The sequence below is a fragment of the Seriola dumerili genome, unplaced genomic scaffold (genome assembly GCF_002260705.1).
Source record: "Seriola dumerili isolate Sdu_G_001 unplaced genomic scaffold, Sdu_1.0 BDQW01000273.1, whole genome shotgun sequence".
NCBI lineage: Eukaryota > Metazoa > Chordata > Actinopteri > Carangiformes > Carangidae > Seriola > Seriola dumerili.
Window position 1 is genome coordinate 1,855,993 of NW_019174528.1, and position 21,443 is coordinate 1,877,435.

Genomic DNA, 21,443 nt, shown 5'->3' on the forward strand with positions numbered 1-21,443 from the left:
GCACATGAGACCGATTCTAATGAGTTTGACACTGTGAGGTTTAAAGATTTTAAATTAAGGGAGAAAAAGCACAGAGGTGAGGTATCAGAACTAGTATTGGAGGAGAAAATGCTGTGTTTGTGTAAAACAGTTTGGAGTAACTGAAGCAGCCGCTCTGCCTACAAGCCCGAGGGCGTCCATGCATCACCGAGTTTCACTGCTCTCTCAGCCCTGCAGGAAATGTCTGCGCTTCACGTCACTTATACTGCTTACTCTGCCCACAGTGTGAAAGCTGGGCGGTCACACCTCCACCTTACACCCCCCCCCTCCCCCCTCTGCAACACTGCACACCAGAAGTCATCAGTTTAAGAAGAATAACAAACGCTGACTCCACAGAAACCCCCCCCCTCCCCAGCACAATGAAAGCTCTTACTCAAACCTTGATTGGCAGGAGCACCTCTGCCTCTCACCACACTCCCGACTCCGGAGAGGCAAAAATAAACCATGCGAACCAGTCCAGCCACAGCAGAAAGCCTCTTCCACCCTCAGGGAGCGTGAGCTAACACACCACTGTTGCTACGGCGATTCCTAATGGTAAACGCTGACAATCAGGTCAAATTGTGCAGATATTTATTTTATTTAGGCTGCTTACAAGGTCCATTCATTACGCCGCAGCCAGAGCAAACAGCGGTGCAAATATAGCACAATAATCTACCTGTGTTATTCATGTGACTCACTGAGCCGGCACAATCCACACACACACACACACACACACACACACAAACACACACACACGAGCGCCTCAGGTGTCAGAGTAAATAGCCCACACAATCAACAGGCTCCTACCTGCAATTTGGTGGCGGGTCCAAGGTTATCTCTGCGAGCTCCTTCTGGATTCTGAAAAGAGAGGAAGATCTGAGTTATAATCACACTCTCAAAACACACACACACACACACACACACACACACACACACACACACACAGACACACAGACATTTGTATAAATCCTGCCTGTAAAATCAATCTGTGAGTGTACTCAGTGAACACCTCATTGATTTTTTTCTAATGAGCTCCGCAGCACCGTGATTGAACACAGGAGTAAGTCCTGTCGCACAAGATCAACACGGGGACGCACGGATAAATATTTACCATTTTCTGACCCCGTGAGCGAAAATAAAAAAGACACTGGTTGTTGATATCAAACGGCCGCTTGCTGATCGTGGTCCTGTCTCGGCCCCTCGCGCTTTCACACTCAGCCGAGGCGTCAGGTTTCTCCCTGGTTAAGTATTCATTACGTTACCGTGCCAGTCGTTTGCATATACTTTATACTGTTACTATCACCCCGCCAGCTTTAAATGCAGCAGGTATTCTCTCCCGTGCAGACGGTTCCACCACGTCAGCCTCGTGTCATGTTTGAGCGAGTGGGAGTGAGCTGCTGCCCAAAGTGAAGGAGTTCAGGTGTGTTGGGGTCTTGTTCATAGGTGAGGGGGTGGGGTGGGGGGGGTGCAGAGACAGGCACATGGTCACAGTTTTTTCCGAGGACTTCAAGGACTCCTCGTTGCACCAGTGCAAACTCTAATCTACTGACAGGCAGTAAATGCACCTTGAGATGAAACTGTTTCTCATTGATTTCTACTCATCAAAATACAGTAACACCTGCTACTACGTTAATGTTGCTCGTGGAGCTGGCGGGCCAGCAGCTCACAAGATTACTGACCCAATCAACAACCGCGGTTCTCCAGGTAGTAGATTAATCTCCCTATCTCTGCAACACCTTTTGTCCGTTTACAGCTGCCACGGATGTCTTTGTAGATACGATTCCTTTTGAAAGATAAACTTGTATTTGGTATTTGTTGCTGCCAAACTGGTTTGTCTGGGGTTGGTTTAGTTCCACTGGAGTGTGAATGAAGGAGATGTGCATGATTAGTCGACTCAGAGATTAAATGTTGCTGCCCTTACTTGTCAGCAGGTTTAACTATTTATCAATATTTTATTAATGTACAGCGGCCAGTTATCTGTTGCGTCTTCGCTAATGCCCGGATGTTACAAACAAGCAAAGCGGATGACGCCTGGTTGGTTGTTTGGTTTGGCAACACGCTGATCTAGAAAATGAAAACGAGGTCGTAGGTCGGCCGTGTCAGAATAAACCTGCTATAGAAGAAGGCTATGGGTAAGAAGCTAGCATCGCTAACGTCAAGCGAATATGACATCGTTCACCCGCAGACGCTGTGATCCCGATTAAATTGTGGCCTAAAGTTAAAATTATTTTACAAGTACAAAGACCCTGAGAGATTTTCTTTTATTTCAATTTCCATTCCCCTTCCTCTTTTTTCCTGCTATAACTCAAAATGTTCAAGACACATAATAACAAAAAAATAAATAAAACTAAACAATTGACTCCTGGTATTGATCATGCAGTCTGCTCACTGTTGGCTGGGACACAGAAACAATTTGCTATTGGACGAGAGGGAGAAGAGAGACACGCAGTCGGCGTTGACATGATGTATTGTTCCAGCATTGATGACGCTTAATCACATCACACTACACTCTCACAGCTCCAGAGAAGTGTCCTCTGTCGAACGTGTCGAAATGCTGCTAGGGAAGATATATGAAGAGACGCTGGGGATTGTGGGTAATGACTCACATGACTATTTTACCATTTATTAGATAAATTTATTTATTAGATAACTTCTTTCTGTCAATCAAGGGTGAATTATAGTCTCAAATGTCAAACACAATGTCAGCAGTTACATTACAACTACTGTTTTGTGTGTGTGTGTGTGTGTGTGTGTGTGTGTGTGTGTGTTGTTCGGTTGAACCACTTGGCTGCGTCCTCACCTCTGCACAGCTGGCCCGTCGCAGCGTGACGTGGTTGTGTCAGATTGGGAAAAGTTAAAAGAGAGAAATGGTTTGGACCCCCCCCCCCCCCTTCCCCCCCCACTTTTACCCAGAACGCATTTGTGCCAAACGTCAGTTCCGGCGTAAATTTGTGTATCAGAGTCGCTGCTGTTCGACCCTCCGACAGAGTGTGAACGCTTCTAAACGGGTCACTAGGTACATTGTGTTGAAACGAACTTGAAGAATACAAAGGCCATCTAAAAAAAAAAAAAAAATGTAGGTACAATTACGGCACTTCATGTTAGAAGAACTCCTGGATGGCGAGCACATCACAGGTCGACGATACATAAACGGGTAACAGCCTCGAAGGGGGAGGGGGAATTCTCCTCAGTGGGGCAATGACTGCACACTTGGGGGGAAAAGAGGAGGGGAAAAAAAAAATATATATATTTGCAAAAGGAGCCTGTAATACAATCTCCACAGTTATGGAGTGATTCTCAGCTTGACTGCTTGCTGTGTAATTTTATCTGCAGTATTTCCTGAGGTGGCACATTTTGACAGCTGTGGCTGGGGACCTGTTAGAGAGAATGCTGCAATGAACGAGACCGGGGGAATCCGAAAAGGGGAAAAAAAAAAAAACTCATACTCATAATACCTGCAAGTTCTTCCTCCTCCTCCTCCTCCTCCTCCTCCTGCTGCACGGCCTCTTTAACCAAAAAACTTGCTTTTTCTCTAACGCTCCACGGCTCATTGCGTTTGATAATCCCTGGAGACACTGAAAGCACTAAACAAGTACATTCTGCAAACCTCGACAAATGAGTCAATATGATCTGAGCAAAGCTTTCATAATGCAGAGCCAGTGTTTCCCCCTCAGGTTGACGGTTTTGAGGCGGGGGGGGGGGGGGGGGGGGGGTGCAGCAGTCGGCTCCCAATCCGTTACCTGTGGTTGGCATCACTCAGAAAACAAGAGGCCAATCAGAGGAGAGGCTCGGAGGCGGACACAAAAAGCTCCGTTGTTGTTTTCGAGCTCCAGAGAGAAGTGTAAAACAGTACGATGTGCTGTAATGTACAATTTCATTTTTAAAACACATCTCTCTTTTGCCACGTTCACTCCAGAGTTTTAGAACCGCCTAAAACGGAGACTTTTGGAAACGCTGCTGGACACGTTTTTAGTTGGAAAACTCCGGGGTCGCGTCGTCGTCGTCTGGGCGGGAGGAAACGTAGAAGTGTGGGCGTAGCCTTAACTGAGCAGACTACCGCACGGTAGTGTTACCAGAAGTGACGTATCGGAGGGAGGGAGCTAGCTGGTTAGCATACTACCTTCAGTAAATGATGTAAGTGATAGAAACAAAAGTTTCTGCTTGACTGGCAAGGAAACAGCTAATGGCTGGCTAATCAGCCATAGCAAAAAAAAAAAAAAAAAAATTACATATAGCACCTTTAAAACCACAAACATATCTAATGGATCAAAACTTCAAAATAAAAACACCAGAAAAGTGTCAAAAATACGGGACCTTTAACTTACTGTCAGGTTAGCAACCGAGGGTCCAAATACACACTACAGATTTCAATTGTGTGCTTTTATTTTGGCGGCTTCCAGCGTGCCTGTTCCTCTACTACACCTCATCAACTTTGGTATCAGCGTCGACGCACAAGCTGAACTGTCAGTGCAGCTCGGCCGGCCTACTGTCCAATCAGACAACCTCTACATCGCCACGTGACATCCAGCGCCAGCCAGCCATGAACTGTGTCTCATCGGGGACAATGTCTGGCGTTGCTTTGAAATCTCTTTACGGTTTGAATTGTGTGTTTGCTAACGGCACGAGTCATTTTCCAGCAGCCTCTGAGATCTGAGATGACACACAGAACTCTTGTCTGTTCATTCACCGCTGTAGTAGGAATTCCTAAGAGGTTTAATGAATAGAACAATTCACTGTCGTAGGTGTGTAGGAGGGCTGTGTCAGGAAAATGCCTCGAGCGCACAGGAAGTGACGCTTTTTTATGTCCAAAGAATGTCACCGTAGAAGAGAAGAGAATAAATAAATCAAACCACATCATCCTTTTAACTAATGACTATTTTCATTATCAGTTAATCTCTCGGTTTTCTTTTCTTATTATCTCAGAATCCAAAGTGACATCCTCGAACTTGTCCGACCATCAGTCCCAAACCCAAAAGTATTCAGACGACACTAAGAACTAAGAACACAAAGTAAAAGACAATCAGAGAAACAGATCTACCTCTTGGCGCTGGTGGAGAGCTTGGCAGCGGTCTTGCTGGAGATTTTGGCCTCCTTCTTTTTGGGCTGGGTCTGGTCGCGCTGCTCGGGGCCCGACTGCTCCGGAGGGGCCGTCTCCCTCTGCTCGGCGTCCGAGCTTCCCCCGCTGGTGTTGGGGCTGTCGTCCGGCCTCGGCTGCACCTCACTGGACATGCTGACACTGCAGACACACGGGCAGCGTTAAACCGCAAACTGTGTGTGTACAATAAAAAAATAAAGGTTTTCTGCGTCTCATCAGAGCGACGAGACCTTCATCAAGACAGGTCCAATCAATATTTAGTAACTGCTGCAACTAATGATTATTTTCATTTCATTATCCATTTTTCTATTAGCCCTTTTCCACTGCATGGTGCCCGCTCGACTCCACTCGGTTTTCAATCAGGCAAAAGTTGTGGACAGTAGCTGCTACCTGCTACTTCAGAATCAGAATCTGAATCCTTTATTGATCCCCAGGGGGAAATACAGTTGCTCCTCAGCAAAGAATAGAGAATATGAAGAACCAAAATACAATAAAGATAAATACATACATAAATAGAAATATGCAAAGAAATATGTAAGTATATTAGTATTAAAATTTCACTTAAATTCCAAATTGCACTTCCCTATATGTATAAATAAAGGAAATATAAATTATCCGGTTTGATGGCAGGAATTAATTATCCGGTTTGACTTTTTTTTACTATTATTATCACCTCCGCCGAGGTTCGAAGCGAGCTGAGGCGATACCAAAAGGTGACATGAAAACACTGCAGACTTCTGATTGGTCAGAGAGAATCGTCACCAACCGTGTCATCATCATCCAAGACGGGATGTTCTGGACAAACTCGCCATTTTCAAACAGCCGCTCACTGTCACATTTCTGTTACTGTACTTTTAACACGGCAACCCGCAGACCCACACTGTCGTCATCGCTATAGTAACGATGCTGAATTAAGGGGGGCCACTATCTGCAGTGGGAAAAAAAAGAAGCTGCACAGAACACCTTTAGTTTTCTACTTTATTGTGACACTTCAGGTTTAAGGTTCTCCTCCGCTGAGGGAGTTGCTCAAGGGCGTTGCACAGAATCTCTTAAAAGTTTCCTTCGTTAAGACATTTGCAGCAGTGAAACAGATTTTACAGTAGTGAAATTCTTCCGTTTCCATGGAGACTGTTGATTCGCTGCCATTAGCTCTTGTGATAGCTGTGTGTAACATTAAAGAAACCGCTATCTCGTCCTGCTGTTGTTTTGAGGGGAACTTCTTAAGTGTCTAAGGTCTTTTGACTAAGATAAGGAGAGAACCTTAAATACTTTAGTGAATGTTTTAAGGAAAATATAAGGAGAAGATGTACGGGTGTTTTGTGCAACTATTTTCATTTTAAGGAAACTCAGACTTTAAAGAAAATCTTAACTTGAGGTCCTTGGTGTCAAACTAGTGCGTCCAAGTTCAAGAATAAATTTCATGCTTAATTCTCGAAGAATTTTGTGCTTACAAAGTCAATAAATAATGAACAATGCCCGACATAATTTCCCAGAATCCAATATACCGAGGAAATGTCAAGGTAAATGTTAAGGTAATCTTATTTTGTTCAATTTACAAATGATATAATAAAGAGGTTAAGAGGCTAGATCAGACAATGTGTAGCTTTTCTGCTTAATAAATGACTTACAATGATAATAATCAAGGAGTACTCCTGCAGAGGACTTCTGCTGTGTGTCTTTTTTTCCTGCCTTCTCTCGAATAAAGACATAAAAATACCCAAACTAATTACCCGGATGTCAATGTGTGATGAAGGTCGTGTAGTCTGCATCTATTTAAACATTAGCACACGTTCTCACAAAGAGACGATTTTTCCATGAGTCTCGTCCGCTCTCGTCTTTGTGTGATCTCAAAAAGGAAACATTTTTTAATTTGCGAGATTTGAGATTCGGAGCTGCAACAATTTGTCAATTTATCCATCGACATAAAGTTAATTGACAGAAGCAAAATTTGCAAATATTCACTGGTTCCAGCTTCTTAAATGTGACAATTTATTCTTCCAAGACAATAATAAACTGTTGGTCAGACAAGACGAGACATTTAAAAACATCTCCGTGGGCTGTGGAGACTTGTGATGAGCATTTTTCACAATTTTACAGAAATACTGTGTAGATAATAATCTGTAGATTAATCAATGATGGAGGCAGTCGTTAGTCGCAGCTCCCTCCTCTGAAAGACTTCTGCTAAACGCCCCTGAAGACAGGAGTGTAAAAAGTTAAAACACAGACAACATCCACGCTGAGCATCCGCTGGGCATGAGCCTTGAATCTCAATAATAAAAAGACACCTACAAGGTCACGTTCACTAAATCCAATTCCCCCATCACTCTGCCTGTGTGTGTGTGCGTGTGTGTGTGTGTGTATGTGTGTGTGTGTGTGTGAATCTCAAGGTGAAGGCCTCTATTTACATTCCCAGGTCTGCCATGACAAAAACGTTCACCTCGGCTTGTTGTGATCAAATTGGTGCAGAAGTTAAGGACAGATTGTTCAATAAACATGACAGCAGCTTTGGCGTGCAAGACTCGGCTTTTGACATTTGACAAACGGCCACTGCGCACACACTCTATCTGATGCAATTATAACTGCATTTGGTGGCGAGCTGATATGGGTGATAATTGGGAGAGGGGGGGGATTATAATGGTTTAGGATAACAACACAAGGGGGTTATCATTTCAAAAGGTTACGACATCTACATGTTCTGGTGAATGGAATCCTCTCGAGGGGGGGGGGGGGAGCTGTTATTATTAGGTGGGAAAATGATTTCCAGTTTTCAGGTGAGGATAAACACACAGGAGTCAGAAGTATATCACCTTGGGCTTTTTCCAGCAGAGATTTTGGGCAGATTGTTGGGTGTGTTTTTCTTTCCTCCGTTTAGGTGAGAAAACTGTCAGAACAACTCAACCATAACTACCAAAATTGGTTAAAGTAATCCAAATTGTGTGTTATTGAGCAGGCCTTACAGAAAATCACACCCAGGGGAGAAGCCACATTCCCCGCACTTGGACAAACATGTCCACTTCCACTTCAAACACTGAGCAGCAAGATAAAACGCTTGACGCTTATTTATTTCACTTTAAAACCATGTCTGCATTTAAGTATTTTGTAGTAAACAAACAATGACATTTTAAAGTTTCACACTGTTAGCTGTGGGCTCGCGCATTTCGGTGGGAAATACCTGGCGAGCTCTTGCGGAAGTTGAATTTTTTACTGGACTGAAGTGCAGTTCTGTGCAGCGGCGGTGAAGCCGAATTAAACAGTGGCTGCTAATGATTTTTTTAAAGGTCATTAAAAGGTGTTGCTGTGAGGTATATGCAGTGTTTGGACGGGAGTAGGTGTAAAATGGGTGATATTTCGGACGGATTTCGGGGAAGGAGGGGGGGGGGGGGGGCGGGGGACGTTCCCAAAAGGCACGCATCGGGCTAATGTTGAGGAGCCCCCCCCCTACCCCACACACACACCCACCACCCACCACCCCCCCTCATCAGCACTTATCGCCCCGGTCCCATGGCTTATCCACGAAGAGTTAGCAGCCAGACAGCCGCGGTATGAGACATCCTCACAGGCAGGACAAGATAAGAGCTGCACGGCACACTCACCATGATATCTAGCCTCCCCACCGCCGGAGCTCCCGCTGACCCCTGCTCAAAATCTGCTCCAGCACAAAAGACAGAATGGATGCCCCCGTCTCTTCCCAACCAACCAACCAACCAACCACCACCACCACCACCGCCCCCTCCCTGTAGGAGATAACGTAATAAAGCTCCATTCTGTCGGGAGGGTTACATTTCTTTTTTCTTTTTTTCTCTCTCTCTCTCTCTCTCTTTTTTTTTTTTTTTTTTTTTTTGTTGGGAGAATGCGCGCGACTCACCTTTCTAAGCGGGCTGGACGCACAGCGGCAGGAGAAACGTGTTTTTTTTTAATGTCCACCGTGTATTCCGTAATCCGTTACACTGGTCGTCCGCTCGCTTTAACGTCCGTTGCTTTGACTGACTGCTGGAGAATGTGCCAAAACCGCGACCGTCAGGTTACACCGTAGCGACGAGCACCGTGTCCGGTTCGAGCATGGCAAAATAAAAGCATGAATGAACGTGTTCTCGTGTCAGGCTGCATTTGAAGAAGACACCCACGGGAAGAATCGATATTTCTGCATATTTGCACAGCTCATAAATTATATATATATAAATTTGCTCATTGTAATGTATACAGTGTATATTGCTGTTGACTGCAATTTTTTTTTTTTAATTTCTTATTTTCTTACTGCATTAACATGAACAGAAATCTTTTTATTTTTTTTTTTATTTTTATTATTACTCTATATTCGTCAAATTTCAAAATTCATTCCGTTACACACACACACACACACACACACACACACACACATATATATATATATATATATTTAATAAATAAATGTAAGTAAAAAGGTAATAAAAAACAGGTTTAACTAATTTTGAACTATATAGCTGTTCTTATTCCTTTCTCCTCCTTTAACTCCCCCTGTCCTCCCCACAGGAATTTAAATCTTATCTTTAATAACGTACTGTTTGTTGTATGGGGGGGGTGGCAGTTCAGCAAAAACCAGAACATTTGCCAAAATAAATCATGTTTAGATGGCTGTTTTTTTTAACTAAATGGAGCCATGACTCTTGCTGATAATCTACTACTTGAACTCAAAACAGCACATTTTCTTACACCTTTGTTTTATCTTTTAAAAATCTAACACCTGATAAGTATCTTATTTTTAGGGCAAAGAATACCCACTTCCGGTTTCTTCCTTTTTTCCGGAACTTGACCAATCAGTCCTCCGTGCGCGCTCCCACGCGAGTGCGCGCAAACTGCGTGCTGTCTGAAGCGTTATGGCAGGCTTTGATGACAGTGTAGACTACAAAGGAAGTGGAAAAGAGAGTAACATCATGTAGGCTGTCAATCCAACCTTTTTCAGAAGTGCGCGTTAAGATTTCAGAGGCAGTTTCCTACGTTACAGCGATTTACAGTTCCGGTGCACGCACGGAGCCGCTATGTGTTTTGGTGACCTACAACTGGGCCAGATGTTGACCCCATCATCTAATCAATCTAAAACACTGGGGGTTATATTTAAATGAACAGTTAACACATCAGGTAGACACCTAAATAGTGTAAGTGCTTATATTTAATTAACTAATTTAATCTCCAAATTTTATCATTAGTTGATTGTCTATAGCACAATTATTTCAGAAATGAATTAACTGACATTTTAAACAAATTGGTGCCTTTATTTGTTCGTGGTCTGTGTCGACGGTGTCGAGCGAGTCACCGCTGCGGAACCTTTTTTTCATGTGGTCGGTGTTTCTCCACGGTGACGGACGTTAGCTCCTCAACGTGCGCCATTGAAATCAAACGTAGCCCAGACGGCGGGGGGGCAGTTTCTCTTCATTTTCTACACACTAACTAGCAGCCCTGTCTTGTCTTCAGTAAACGTCCGCCACATTTCTTTAAACAATGGAGACTATTTTAGAGCAACAGCGTCGCTATCACGAGGAGAAAGAGAGGCTAATGGATGCTAAAACGAAAGAAATGTTACACAAGAAGTCCACGGTAAGATGACCGCTTTATGGGTAGCTTTAGCACTGATGCTAACCAAATAATACAAACACGAGAAACATCTGCAACTTAACTAATGTTTTCAAATGTACCTTGTTTCTCTTTCTTATAGCTGCGAGACCAGATTAACTCTGACCATCGAACAAGAGCAATGTTGGATGTAAGCAAGAGGTTTCTATCTGTAACAAACAGCGGCAGGCTAACGCTAGTGTTGGCTGCTAGCTCGAGAAGTAAACATGTTTGTGCTCTATTAGAATCAGTAATACAGCGGCTTTTCTAGAGCTAAACAACGTAGCCACGTTACAAAGAAATCCCACTTCAAAATCAGTTATTTGTACCTTTTTAATTATAAAATATCAAGTCACGCTTCTATTCACTTCAATTAAACTGTTATTGATAGTATAGGTAGGATATACTGGAGTATACAGTATGCAAGTTGCCCACAATACAGGTTCTTATAGAGTAATATTTAAACATATATGTTTGGTTAACTGCTCAGAAGTTTAACTTTGCACGTATACAAAACAGCAATGCACTGTTAGAAGTTGGAGGGTGAAGAAGAGAGTTTAGTGAGACATTTTCTCCTTGTAACAAAGATGTTTCAGGAAGTTGGTTAAAAGTACATTGTTAAATATTTAATATGAAAACAAAGGCAGCCTGACAGTCTTTTCGTCTTTGACAGAGGTATATGGAAGTGAGCGCAAATCTCAGAGACTCCTATGAAGACAAAGATGGGTAAGTCTTTTCTAAGTGATTAACTCGCTCCAGTTTAAGTGGCTGTACCTGCTTTCTCCAAATTACAGGTGTTATATGAAGGATCAGGGTTGAACACAAAACCTTTTCGTAAATATTTGCTGTCAGAATGTATTTTTTTTTGTTAGTTTCAACTTTTATTTTTATTATCAACTACAGCCCAAGAACTGTCGTCAGAATATCTTCATTATTTTTGGTTCTTATTGGGACTTAATACATTCAGAACAGTCACTTAACCTGGTATATTGAACAAGAAATCATTTTTCTCATGGACAGAATGAGGAGGGATGAACTTGCCGCCATCTCGGGACCAAATGAGTTTGCAGAGTTCTACAACAGACTGAAACAGATAAAGGAGTTTCACAGAAAGCATCCAAATGAGGTAGATAACCTCCTGTCGGCTGTCAAAATAAAAGCTGCAGAAAATCTTTTTAAAGTGAATATTAACAACATTGCTGTTTGGGTTTCTCGTAGATTTCCATCCCCATGTCTGCAGAGTTTGAAGAGCTGATGAAGGCCAGAGACAACCCGAGCGAGGAGGCTCAGAGTGAGTTTAACAGGAAAACAGTTTCTTCTTCTATCTTACATTGACACTTGCAGATAATAGATGCTGTATATACTGTAGATAAATAAATAAGGAGATAAAAGAAAAGGAATAAATCCATATTGTAAATTTTTTTCCATTGAGGAAATGTAATTAAAAAGTTATGCTGTAAAGAATTTGCATATAAATAATAACGAGTAACACCTTTCTAATTGTGGTCAAATAGCTCATTCTTTTGAACCACGTTACACAGCCTGTATGGATGACTATGGTGACATTATAAACTACAGCAACTAACTTTGAACAACACTAACCTGTATGAAAAATGTAATATGAATAAAGTTTGATTGATTGATTTAATAAAATCATTTAATCAGTTTGAAAATGATGCAGAACAAAATCTTGTTTCTAGTGAAACCTAAACTTTTCATTGCAACACAGTCGTCCAGGCCTCTTCTGTGAAATCTGCCAAATTCAGTTATGAAAGTGACTGTGTGTGTGTGTGTGTGTGTGTGTGTGTGTGTGTGTGTGTGTGTGTGTGTGTGTGTGTGTGTGTCTTCTACAGACCTGGTGGAGTTCACCGATGAGGAAGGATACGGCCGTTACCTCGACCTGCACGACTGCTACCTGAAGTACATCAACCTGAAGGGAGCTGAGGTCATGATCCCTGTTTACGTCTGCACAATTCAGTCTTCACCCACCTCCTAAACTAGACCCTTATTTTTAACCCATGTCTATGTGTATGTCTGTTTCTACAGAAACCTGAGTATATCACTTACCTGTCTTCATTCGACCAGCTGTTCGACATCCCCAAGGACAGGAAAAATGCTGAATACAAAAAGTAGGTCCATCATGTTTATTCCCAACTTGAAGTGGGAAACACATCCAGCTATAAACCTCATCAGAGGTGAATGGATAATGTACATTAATGTGTATGTTTGGAGAACTGCTCTGTAAGACTAACGTGTGAGGTGGTGTGTGTCTGTGCAGGTATTTGGAGATGCTGCTTGAATACCTGCAGGACTACACGGACAGGGTCAAACCTCTGCTGGACCAGAACGAGCTCTACGGCAAAGTGCTGATGGACTTTGAGAAAAAGTGGGAGAACGGGACGTTTCCAGGCTGGCCCGTAAGTTCTCCTCACAGTCTTCACACGTGACGATGGTTCAGCTTTTTAGTTCACTCACCTGATCTGACCTGACGCTTCTCTCTTAATCTGGGGCTGCAGAAAGAGACGAGCAGTGCTTTGACTCACGCTGGAGCTCACCTGGACCTTTCTGCCTTTTCTTCCTGGGAGGTAAAAAAAAAAAAACTCTCAAGTGTTCAAACTTGAAGATTTATCCGTGAATATTAAGATTGCTCATTCACGCCTCTGCTGGTGTTTCACACAGGAGTTGGCCTCGTTGGGTCTGGACAGGCTGAAGTCTGCTCTCATGGCGTTGGGACTGAAGTGTGGAGGGTGAGCTCGTTGTTTCCCTGCAGAAATAACATAAAGCAGTAAAGACATAAACCTTTCTGCCCCCCCAAGAATATTAGAATTAATACATTTAAAGAGATTATTAAAATTAGAATGAAATAATTGAAGTGTTGAATGGGTTTTAATTTAAATTGTTGTGGAGAATATTTCAATGTATTGATGGAGCTCAGACACTGTACAGCATTCATTCTGACTGAAAGCAAGGACTCTGGATGGGAATTAAGCTTGAGCCAATATTTAATAATATAAAATAAGATTTCCTGATAGATGTCTGAAAATGTTTGTTTGTAATGTTTCGTTTTGCACAGTCAGCCCTGCTGCTGCATCCGAGCCTCGTTTCACGTGGCGGCATCACTTACACATGAAACATAAAATACATTAATATAATTATGTATTATTGCAAAACGGAACAGAAAAATAAAATACCCCCACTCCTCGATAATATCGTTATATTTGAGCTGCGTGGAGATATCACTGTTTGGATATCCCCCAAGCACTTATGATAAATATATCACAGCTATCACTTTGCATCATTGTTATTGGAAACAGGTTTAGGCCATAAAGAGATTTGTACGTGTGTGTGTGTGTGTGTGTGTGTTCAGGACTCTTAAATAGAGAGCGCAGAGACTCTTCAGCACTAAAGGCAAATCCCTGGAATCACTGGACCCTTCACTGTTTGCCAAGAATCCCAAAGCCAAAGGCCCTAAAAAGTAAGTAGGCGTAAAGGAAATAATAAAAAAAAAAAAAAAAATCCAGTGCAGCGCTGACACTGACTCGTGATACTGTTCGTTATATAATTCACAACCATTTCCTTCCATCACTCCCGCAGAGACACGGAGCGTAACAAGGAAATTGCCTTCCTGGAGGCCCAGGTGTATGAATACGTGGAGATCCTCGGGGTGAGTGAATGAATCTTCTTATTGACTTCCAGCATAAAGTGTCGCGGGATCTGACGGACTCGGTCTGCGGTTACAGGAGCAGAGGCAGCTGACCCACGAGAACGTGCAGAGGAAGCAGGCCAGGACCGGAGAGGAGCGGGAAGAGGAGGAGGAGGAGCAGCTCAGCGAGAGCGAGAGCGAAGACGAGGACAACGAAATCATCTACAACCCCAAGAACCTGCCGCTGGGCTGGGACGGCAAGGTGAGGCCGCGCTTGTGTACGATTGTATCTGTACAGAACAACACAGATCCAACACTCAAGTCACTCTTTAAGATGCTTGAACTAGTTTCGTGGCTCAGATGGAGCTGGGTCGGGGTTTGACATGATTGTATTAAATATGAAAACATGTCCTGAGTAAAGTTAAAAGAAATAAGAAACTTTTTATTAACTGTTGAGAGTAAATTCAGTCGAATGAGCTCAGAGACACATTCAGTCCAAAACCTGCTGAAGTAGAAAATGTCAGAACTGTCACCCATTGAAGAACAGCTCAGTTTTGTTCATTACATCCAATCGAACTAAAGGATGAACTGATTAGAATTTGGTGGTTAAAGGTCGAAGGTCGAGGTCTCTGTGACGTCACAAAACACACATTTTTTGGCCATAACTCCCGAAGTCATTCACTAATTATGACGCAATTCAGCACAAATGTCTGTGAGGATAAAATGAAGTGATGACATTTTATGTCTAAATGGTCAAAGGTCAACTTCAGTGTGACATCATAACGTTCTGCACAAACACCTCTGGCTGTAATTCAGCACGGAGAGACTGTGACCATGTTTCCTGCAGCTTGGCTGGTAATTAGTTTTGAGAGAAACAGCTTCCTGATATCCGTGTTTCTGCTGACCTCCAGTGGTTTTTAAAGGGACACCTCACTGATTAAACACACATATAAACCAGACGATGTCACAGTGTTGTCACCAGGTGTATCTCTGCTTCGGCTCTGACTCACAAGTTCCCGATTCGATCAGATGTTGATTCAGTCAGAGAGATATTTCAGTTACAATACTAATTTTGCTGAATGTGAATGAGATTCTCAGAGAACCAACGCTGTACATTGTTCCTCTAACCTGGTGCGTCATTAAAAATGTTCATGTTTACGATACAAATGGAGCACAAACACGCTTTTTAATTCAACGTGTTTATTTAAATTCAACAGTTTAGATGCACATTTTGTCCAGCTCTTCACTGTCTTCATAGGTTTTAAAGCTGACATGCAGCCGCACATCTGCCACACATCTGTCTCTCATGTGGCCCGGTCACTGCTGGACAGAGACACACATAATAAAAGATCGATCTCCAAATGAAGATCGGTCTGCGCTTCGTTTGAACTTTACACTGTGAAACCTTGCCGATCAGTTATTACTTTATCTTTGTGTGTTTTGTTTTGTTTTGTTTTGCTGATTGCTGTTTTACTCCCTCCAGCCGATTCCATACTGGCTTTATAAACTCCACGGGCTGAACATCAACTACAACTGTGAGATCTGTGGAAACTATACCTACAGGGGCCCCAAAGCCTTCCAGAGACACTTTGCAGTAAGTGGCTTTTATCACGGACTCTGCTCGAGGATGTGAAAGATATGGAAGTCAGTCAGCCGGTGGGGATGGGGGTGGGGGTAGCTAGCAGCCCACACAGCCTGTAAATAGCTGTAGATATTTAAAACCAGAACAGTCATTCTTTGTTGTGATGTGTTGCCCTGTCGGGTTCCTCCACCTGCTCTAGGAAACACAAACACGTTTGTCTAATTCATGTCGCAAATTATCAGAGATGTGAGTGCATCAGTGAAATAATATAATACAATATTACACATTTGCATTTAACACCAGTTCATGCTTCTTTATTTTGATTTCAACTCCACTTTTGCCTCCTTTTGGCGGCCATCTTTCCTCTCTTTTCTCCTCCATCCATACACTCCACACCTGCGAGCGGTGAGTCCGATTTTAAGAGTGTAAACCATGGATTGGGGCTGTCACTTTGTATTGGAACATGGGGTGAAAAGTTCCTATTCGAGCTGTAACGACCCGTTTGAAATGAGGCTGCAGTTTCTATAAACACGTCAGACCATCAGCAGGTAACGTCGGTAATAAACAGAGCCGAACTTGATCCGGATCACGTTGATAGATCTGTTTTTTCGGGCAAATAATATGAGAAATTAGGTCGGAGACCGTTTGTCTTGACTATCGGTTCCATGTTTTGCCCCGCTTCATTTTTAGTTCAAAGGTGAGGGAGCTCCCGCCTGTTGTCTGTCCTACTGTGTGTTCTGTGTTAATGTAGAACTTAGAAATTAGAACTGTAGAAATTAATTCGAACGGATTGCGGGTCATTTAGAATTCGTTCAGTCTTGATTTTTTTTTTTTTTAAATGTGGCATGGCATGGAAACATAAACATATATTACAAGCTGAAAGCTTCATTTCATCATATTTTATTTTGAAATTTACATTAGTTCGTATATATTTGGCCAATGGTTGAAAAAAAAAAACAACAAAACGTGGTGAATGGAAGAACTGAATGTCTCGTTTTCATGTCGTTAACTCGCGAGACTTGACGACGCTCACACACCGGAAGTTGGCGAAAAAACTGCGCGGCTGGAACCTTCAGTGAGTTTAACGTGTATTTCGTGTTGTGTTCTGCAGGAGTGGCGGCACGCTCACGGCATGCGCTGTCTCGGTATCCCCAACACCGCCCACTTCGCCAACGTCACTCAGATCGAGGACGCCGTCTCCCGTAAGTCTGTCCCCTAAACTTCCGGATTTTGAAGCATTTTTATTTTTTTGGAAGTTTTGTTTTCTAAATAAGCGACGTGTGTTTTGTGTCTTTGCGCTAGTGTGGGCGAAACTGAAGTCCCAGAAGGCGTCGGAGCGGTGGCAGCCGGACACAGAGGTGAGTCCACGTCGATTGGAATCGGCACCAACCAGGTAAATAATCCCTCCCGCTCACAAACGTGCACGACTTATTCTGCGACTTTTTTTTCAGGAGGAGTACGAGGACTCGAGTGGAAACGTGGTGAACAAGAAGACGTACGAGGATCTGAAGAGGCAGGGTTTGCTGTAGAGGCGCACAGAGGAAATGAAGAGATGTGACTTCTACGGAGCGTCCTCTAAAATGTGTTTGTTTTTTTTTTGTTTTTCTTTTTCGTAAGTTTTTCTTTTTATTTGTAAGTAAGTAGTGATGTTGTTTTACACGCTGTCCCATCCTCCATCCCTCCCTTTGATAACTTTGTAACGTGACAAACGTTGATTACCGTAATAAACGCAGAACTTTTGACGCCGTGCTGTTTTTTTTTTGTCCTTTATCACCTTCGTCGTCACTCGTTCGGCTTCGGCTCGTGAATCAGGGTTTATCTGCTGCTGCACCGACACACACACACCTCTGTGAGTGTGTGCCGGATTTATTGGTGCCACTGGCTGTGTTTGAACTCTTGTTTACTACTGTGATTTTATAGTGGCATTAAACGCTTGAGGGATGCATTAAATTATGACAGTCATAAATCAATTGTTTTTCACGTTTCTCATGTTGCAGCCGTATGCTAAAAAAGATATTGGGTTTTTCTTTTTTTCCCCTCAACAATCTCCACTCTCATTATCATAATTATTATAATCGAGAAGAGAACCACATGCTGTTATTTTGTGATGACAGACGACTCTCTCAGCTGGCAGGTCGTCTCTTGCTGCAGATGAACGAGTCACACATCGTCCTGTCTGATGTACACTCCTGTGAAAATGTCACGGGAACCTTGCCAGCGTCGGCCTCTGGCAGCGATCCAGCGCTGGTTCCTCTGAATTCCTCTGGGCTTGAATGTTTTTAACCACTCAGTGACTCGGTGAAGGATCACATCACCTGTGTGCTATAACCGAAGCATTTACTCAACTCAGATCCCAGAGTAATCGCTTTAGTTTTCATCCTGCAGACCTTCGACTAAAGCTTCATTTTGCAGATGTGTTTGTTCAGTTCATGCAAGGCGGAGACGGTTCATACACCGCTAACTTTATAAACCTCAGCCGGGTGTTGGGAGTCAGTAAGCTGGATGTTTTTGGCCTCTACCATGGGTCACCTGTGCAGCAGGTTATTATGGCGTTTTTCATCATTATTCAACAGCATTTTGCCAACATTTTAAAGGTCAGATTTGCGGACGTGGCGGCACAGTGTTGACATGTTCACCTCCCTCCCACAGCGCACACACACATTGATTGGTGACACTTAATTGCCTGCAGGTGTGAACGAGAGCAGGTTGTTTGTCTCTCTGTGTCTGTGACAGAGTGGCGACCGATCCAGGGTGAAACCCCGCCCCTCGCCCAAGGTCAGCTGGGATTGGCTCCACCCCCCCACCCCCCCCTTGCAAGATAAAACAGCACTCTGAACATCCCAGTCACTTGAAGTTATATCAGAGGAGAAAGTTACGTAACATAAGGGAAACAACAACCTCCACACACACACACACACACACACACACACAGATATGGTGTGATCGCTGATGCAGCAGAAATGCATATCAGGTGATCGTGTACGTGCACGTCTGTGCTCGTGAAACTGGCAGCCGGTCTCAACTTGTGCAGATTAAAAAGCATCTCTGTGTCTCTCATTGTTCAGACACTGTGGGAGGAAACAGGTCGGACTCATGCTCTTCACTCGGAACCTTTTTGCCTTTTTTAGACTCCCAGTCACCGGATGTAGAACCGTTTCAAGAGAGAGAGTTTTTATTCCAGTGTTTGTTCATCCATCTTGATCAAACCGGACGAGCTGATGAGTTCAACCTGGAAATGTTTAGACCTGGTGGTCTCCAGTCTCAGCTCTCTGCAGCATATCAAAGCCTGCAGGTGGTGCTGCTCTACCACGATTCCCCTCATAGAAACTCACAGGATGGATCGTACAGGCTCAGTGGTAGAAACTCTTCAGCAAGGTTCAACTCTGCCACGAACTGAGAGGAGATGGAAAGATAATATGGAGGGAGAGAAAAGAGCCGACGAGGCCTTAACTGCTGGGTTCAGTCGAGGATCGCAGACACTGTTCATCAAACTCACTCTACTGCTCAGTCACTGAATTAATCAGAGTCAACGACTGAATACAGGCAGAATTTACATGAATACAAATAGAAATATATACATCCTAAAAAAAATATAAAACTACATGTATACAACGATATAAAAAAAACAAACACACCAAAGACTTCCACTTCTAACTTTCGCCTCTCTCAGTTTGTGGATGTGTGTGAAGCTGTTGCAGCTCCGTAGCACTCGGGAGGAGGATGTGCTCATGGCGTGGATGTTGAGCGCGTGTCATGTCATCGACCAGCTGAATGGCGGCCTGTTCCCCTCCCACTCTGAAGAGGTGGGAGTTAACGGTGGTGGCTGTGGCCTCTGGAAGATGCAGAAGTAATGTCTGGACCCCCCAATATTTACCATTTACATGCACAAAAATCTATATTAACACACTATAAGTCAGGGAGAACTCAGAAAAGCATAACAGGCCCTGTTTAAATCCGAAGCTATAGATTAGCGATGATTAGCTGCTCCGAGGTCTGACATTTGTGAGAGGGGCTGCCGGCCGCCTGCTACTAACCTGATTTCCATGGGCACAGGCTTTATGGGAACGGAGCTAGCAAAGCGTGGTATTAGTGTCCTGAGGGATGTGCTGTGCTCCAGTGGTTTCTCATTCACACGAGGGCGGCAGCCGGGCCGCTCTGACACCGGTTGGATCATCACTACATCTGATGTGTTCCACTTCCAAATGCCTGGCGTGGACTGGACGTATTGCCTGCAGCCTGAGTAAGTACCTCCTCAGTTACTCAGGCATCGTGGGTAAATTACGCAGGAGCATGTGGGCCCTCGTAAACTAACTGAAGTGAAGTCTGCGTGCTGAAAGCTGCTCTGTGGGTTTATGAATTTAAAGATGATAGAATAGTTTTGGATTACTCTGAAAATATAATAATACTGTCACATTGCATGTTCAGCATTTACATTTGGTCAAATGAAATTACCCTTACAAATACAGTACTGGCACAAACTGCACGTGCACTGTGTGTATTGTATGAGAAACAGTATATGGGATGGGGTTTTTCATTAGTTTATGGCACCTGTTATTGTCAAAGATCAAGGCTGAACCCAAACGCAGACACGAGAGGCGCCGGTTAGTCCAAAAAAAAACAAGTATTTTATTTAATAAAAAGGTAAAGGAATGGTGGCTGGAGGAGATCCTGGAGGCAGAAAGCTGGCAGGTCATAAAGACAATCTATCTCAAACAAACCGAGTGAAGACCAACCATCGAGGGGTTGGCTTAGTATTACTGCAGAGTTGAGTGGTGGATGGAGGCCAGGTGTGCTGATTACAGATGAGGGTCAGGTGTGAGAACCAGGAACCAGGAAGGCGCGGCCCACGGACAAAGAAAGAATAACAGACAAAACCAAAAACGAAACCAAGTGCACCACGTCCACACTAAGGTTGAAAATAAAGAAAAGAACATCCGCTCCAAACGATCAGGTGTCACTGGGGGAGAGGTCGTGACAGTTTGAGACATTATCAAAATGTTATTATGAAATCCTTGAAATTATACCTACATATATTCTAATTATACATGTTTTGTTTTTTTCAAATGTAATTTCTAATGTCCTTTTCCTGGGGCTAACAGCTAGCTGACATTAATCCAAGAATGAACAAACCATGTCTAAACAGAAGCTGACATTATGTGTGTTGTTACGTGATATGAACACCAGCACCTCTGAGCCATGGAAACCAACACAGTCAAACCTATTACCATAAGTTTTCTTGCAGCAACACCACCTGCACCACCTGGTCCATCAATATACCCCCATTAATACCCCCTTATTTGTCCCCTCCTGCTGAAACCCCATTTCATCCCTCCATCCTGACCATCATCCCCTTAACTTTACTCGTTATTCCAATAAGCTAACTTGCATAAATATTTGTTAGTGAATAGATTAATGATTTCAGTTTGTTGCAGTTTGTTGGGACCTGGGAAAAGTAGTAACGGGATAAAAGAATACAAGCAGTCTTTAAACTCTGTCACTGTTCATAGGTTGACTTCCCG

The 21,443-nt window shown here is 43.3% G+C and overlaps 2 protein-coding genes across 2 annotated transcripts in view; one reads left to right on the plus strand and one right to left on the minus strand.

Moving 5' to 3' along the window:
• LOC111230559 (ubiquitin-conjugating enzyme E2 E2-like) overlaps window positions 1-9,127 on the minus strand; it is a 50,340-nt gene extending 41,213 nt beyond the window's left edge. The window contains exons 1-3 of the mRNA XM_022757332.1: window positions 8,979-9,127; window positions 5,057-5,254; window positions 826-876 (exon numbers count right to left, since the gene is read on the minus strand). Of these exons, the coding sequence (XP_022613053.1) occupies window positions 826-876; window positions 5,057-5,247 (242 nt within the window). The 5' untranslated portion in view covers window positions 5,248-5,254; window positions 8,979-9,127. The remainder of the gene's footprint in view (window positions 1-825; window positions 877-5,056; window positions 5,255-8,978) is intronic.
• Window positions 9,128-10,309: 1,182 nt separating this feature from the next.
• On the plus strand, window positions 10,310-17,671 carry sf3a3 (splicing factor 3a subunit 3). The gene is given in 17 exon segments (XM_022757305.1): window positions 10,310-10,684; window positions 10,803-10,850; window positions 11,373-11,425; window positions 11,720-11,825; window positions 11,918-11,990; window positions 12,553-12,644; window positions 12,746-12,828; window positions 12,978-13,116; window positions 13,216-13,284; window positions 13,379-13,446; window positions 14,067-14,174; window positions 14,294-14,363; window positions 14,440-14,604; window positions 15,826-15,936; window positions 17,036-17,126; window positions 17,227-17,282; window positions 17,376-17,671. Coding segments are annotated over 17 exon segments (1,506 nt in total). The 5' UTR covers window positions 10,310-10,588; the 3' UTR covers window positions 17,454-17,671.
• Window positions 17,672-21,443: the final 3,772 nt, after the last annotated feature.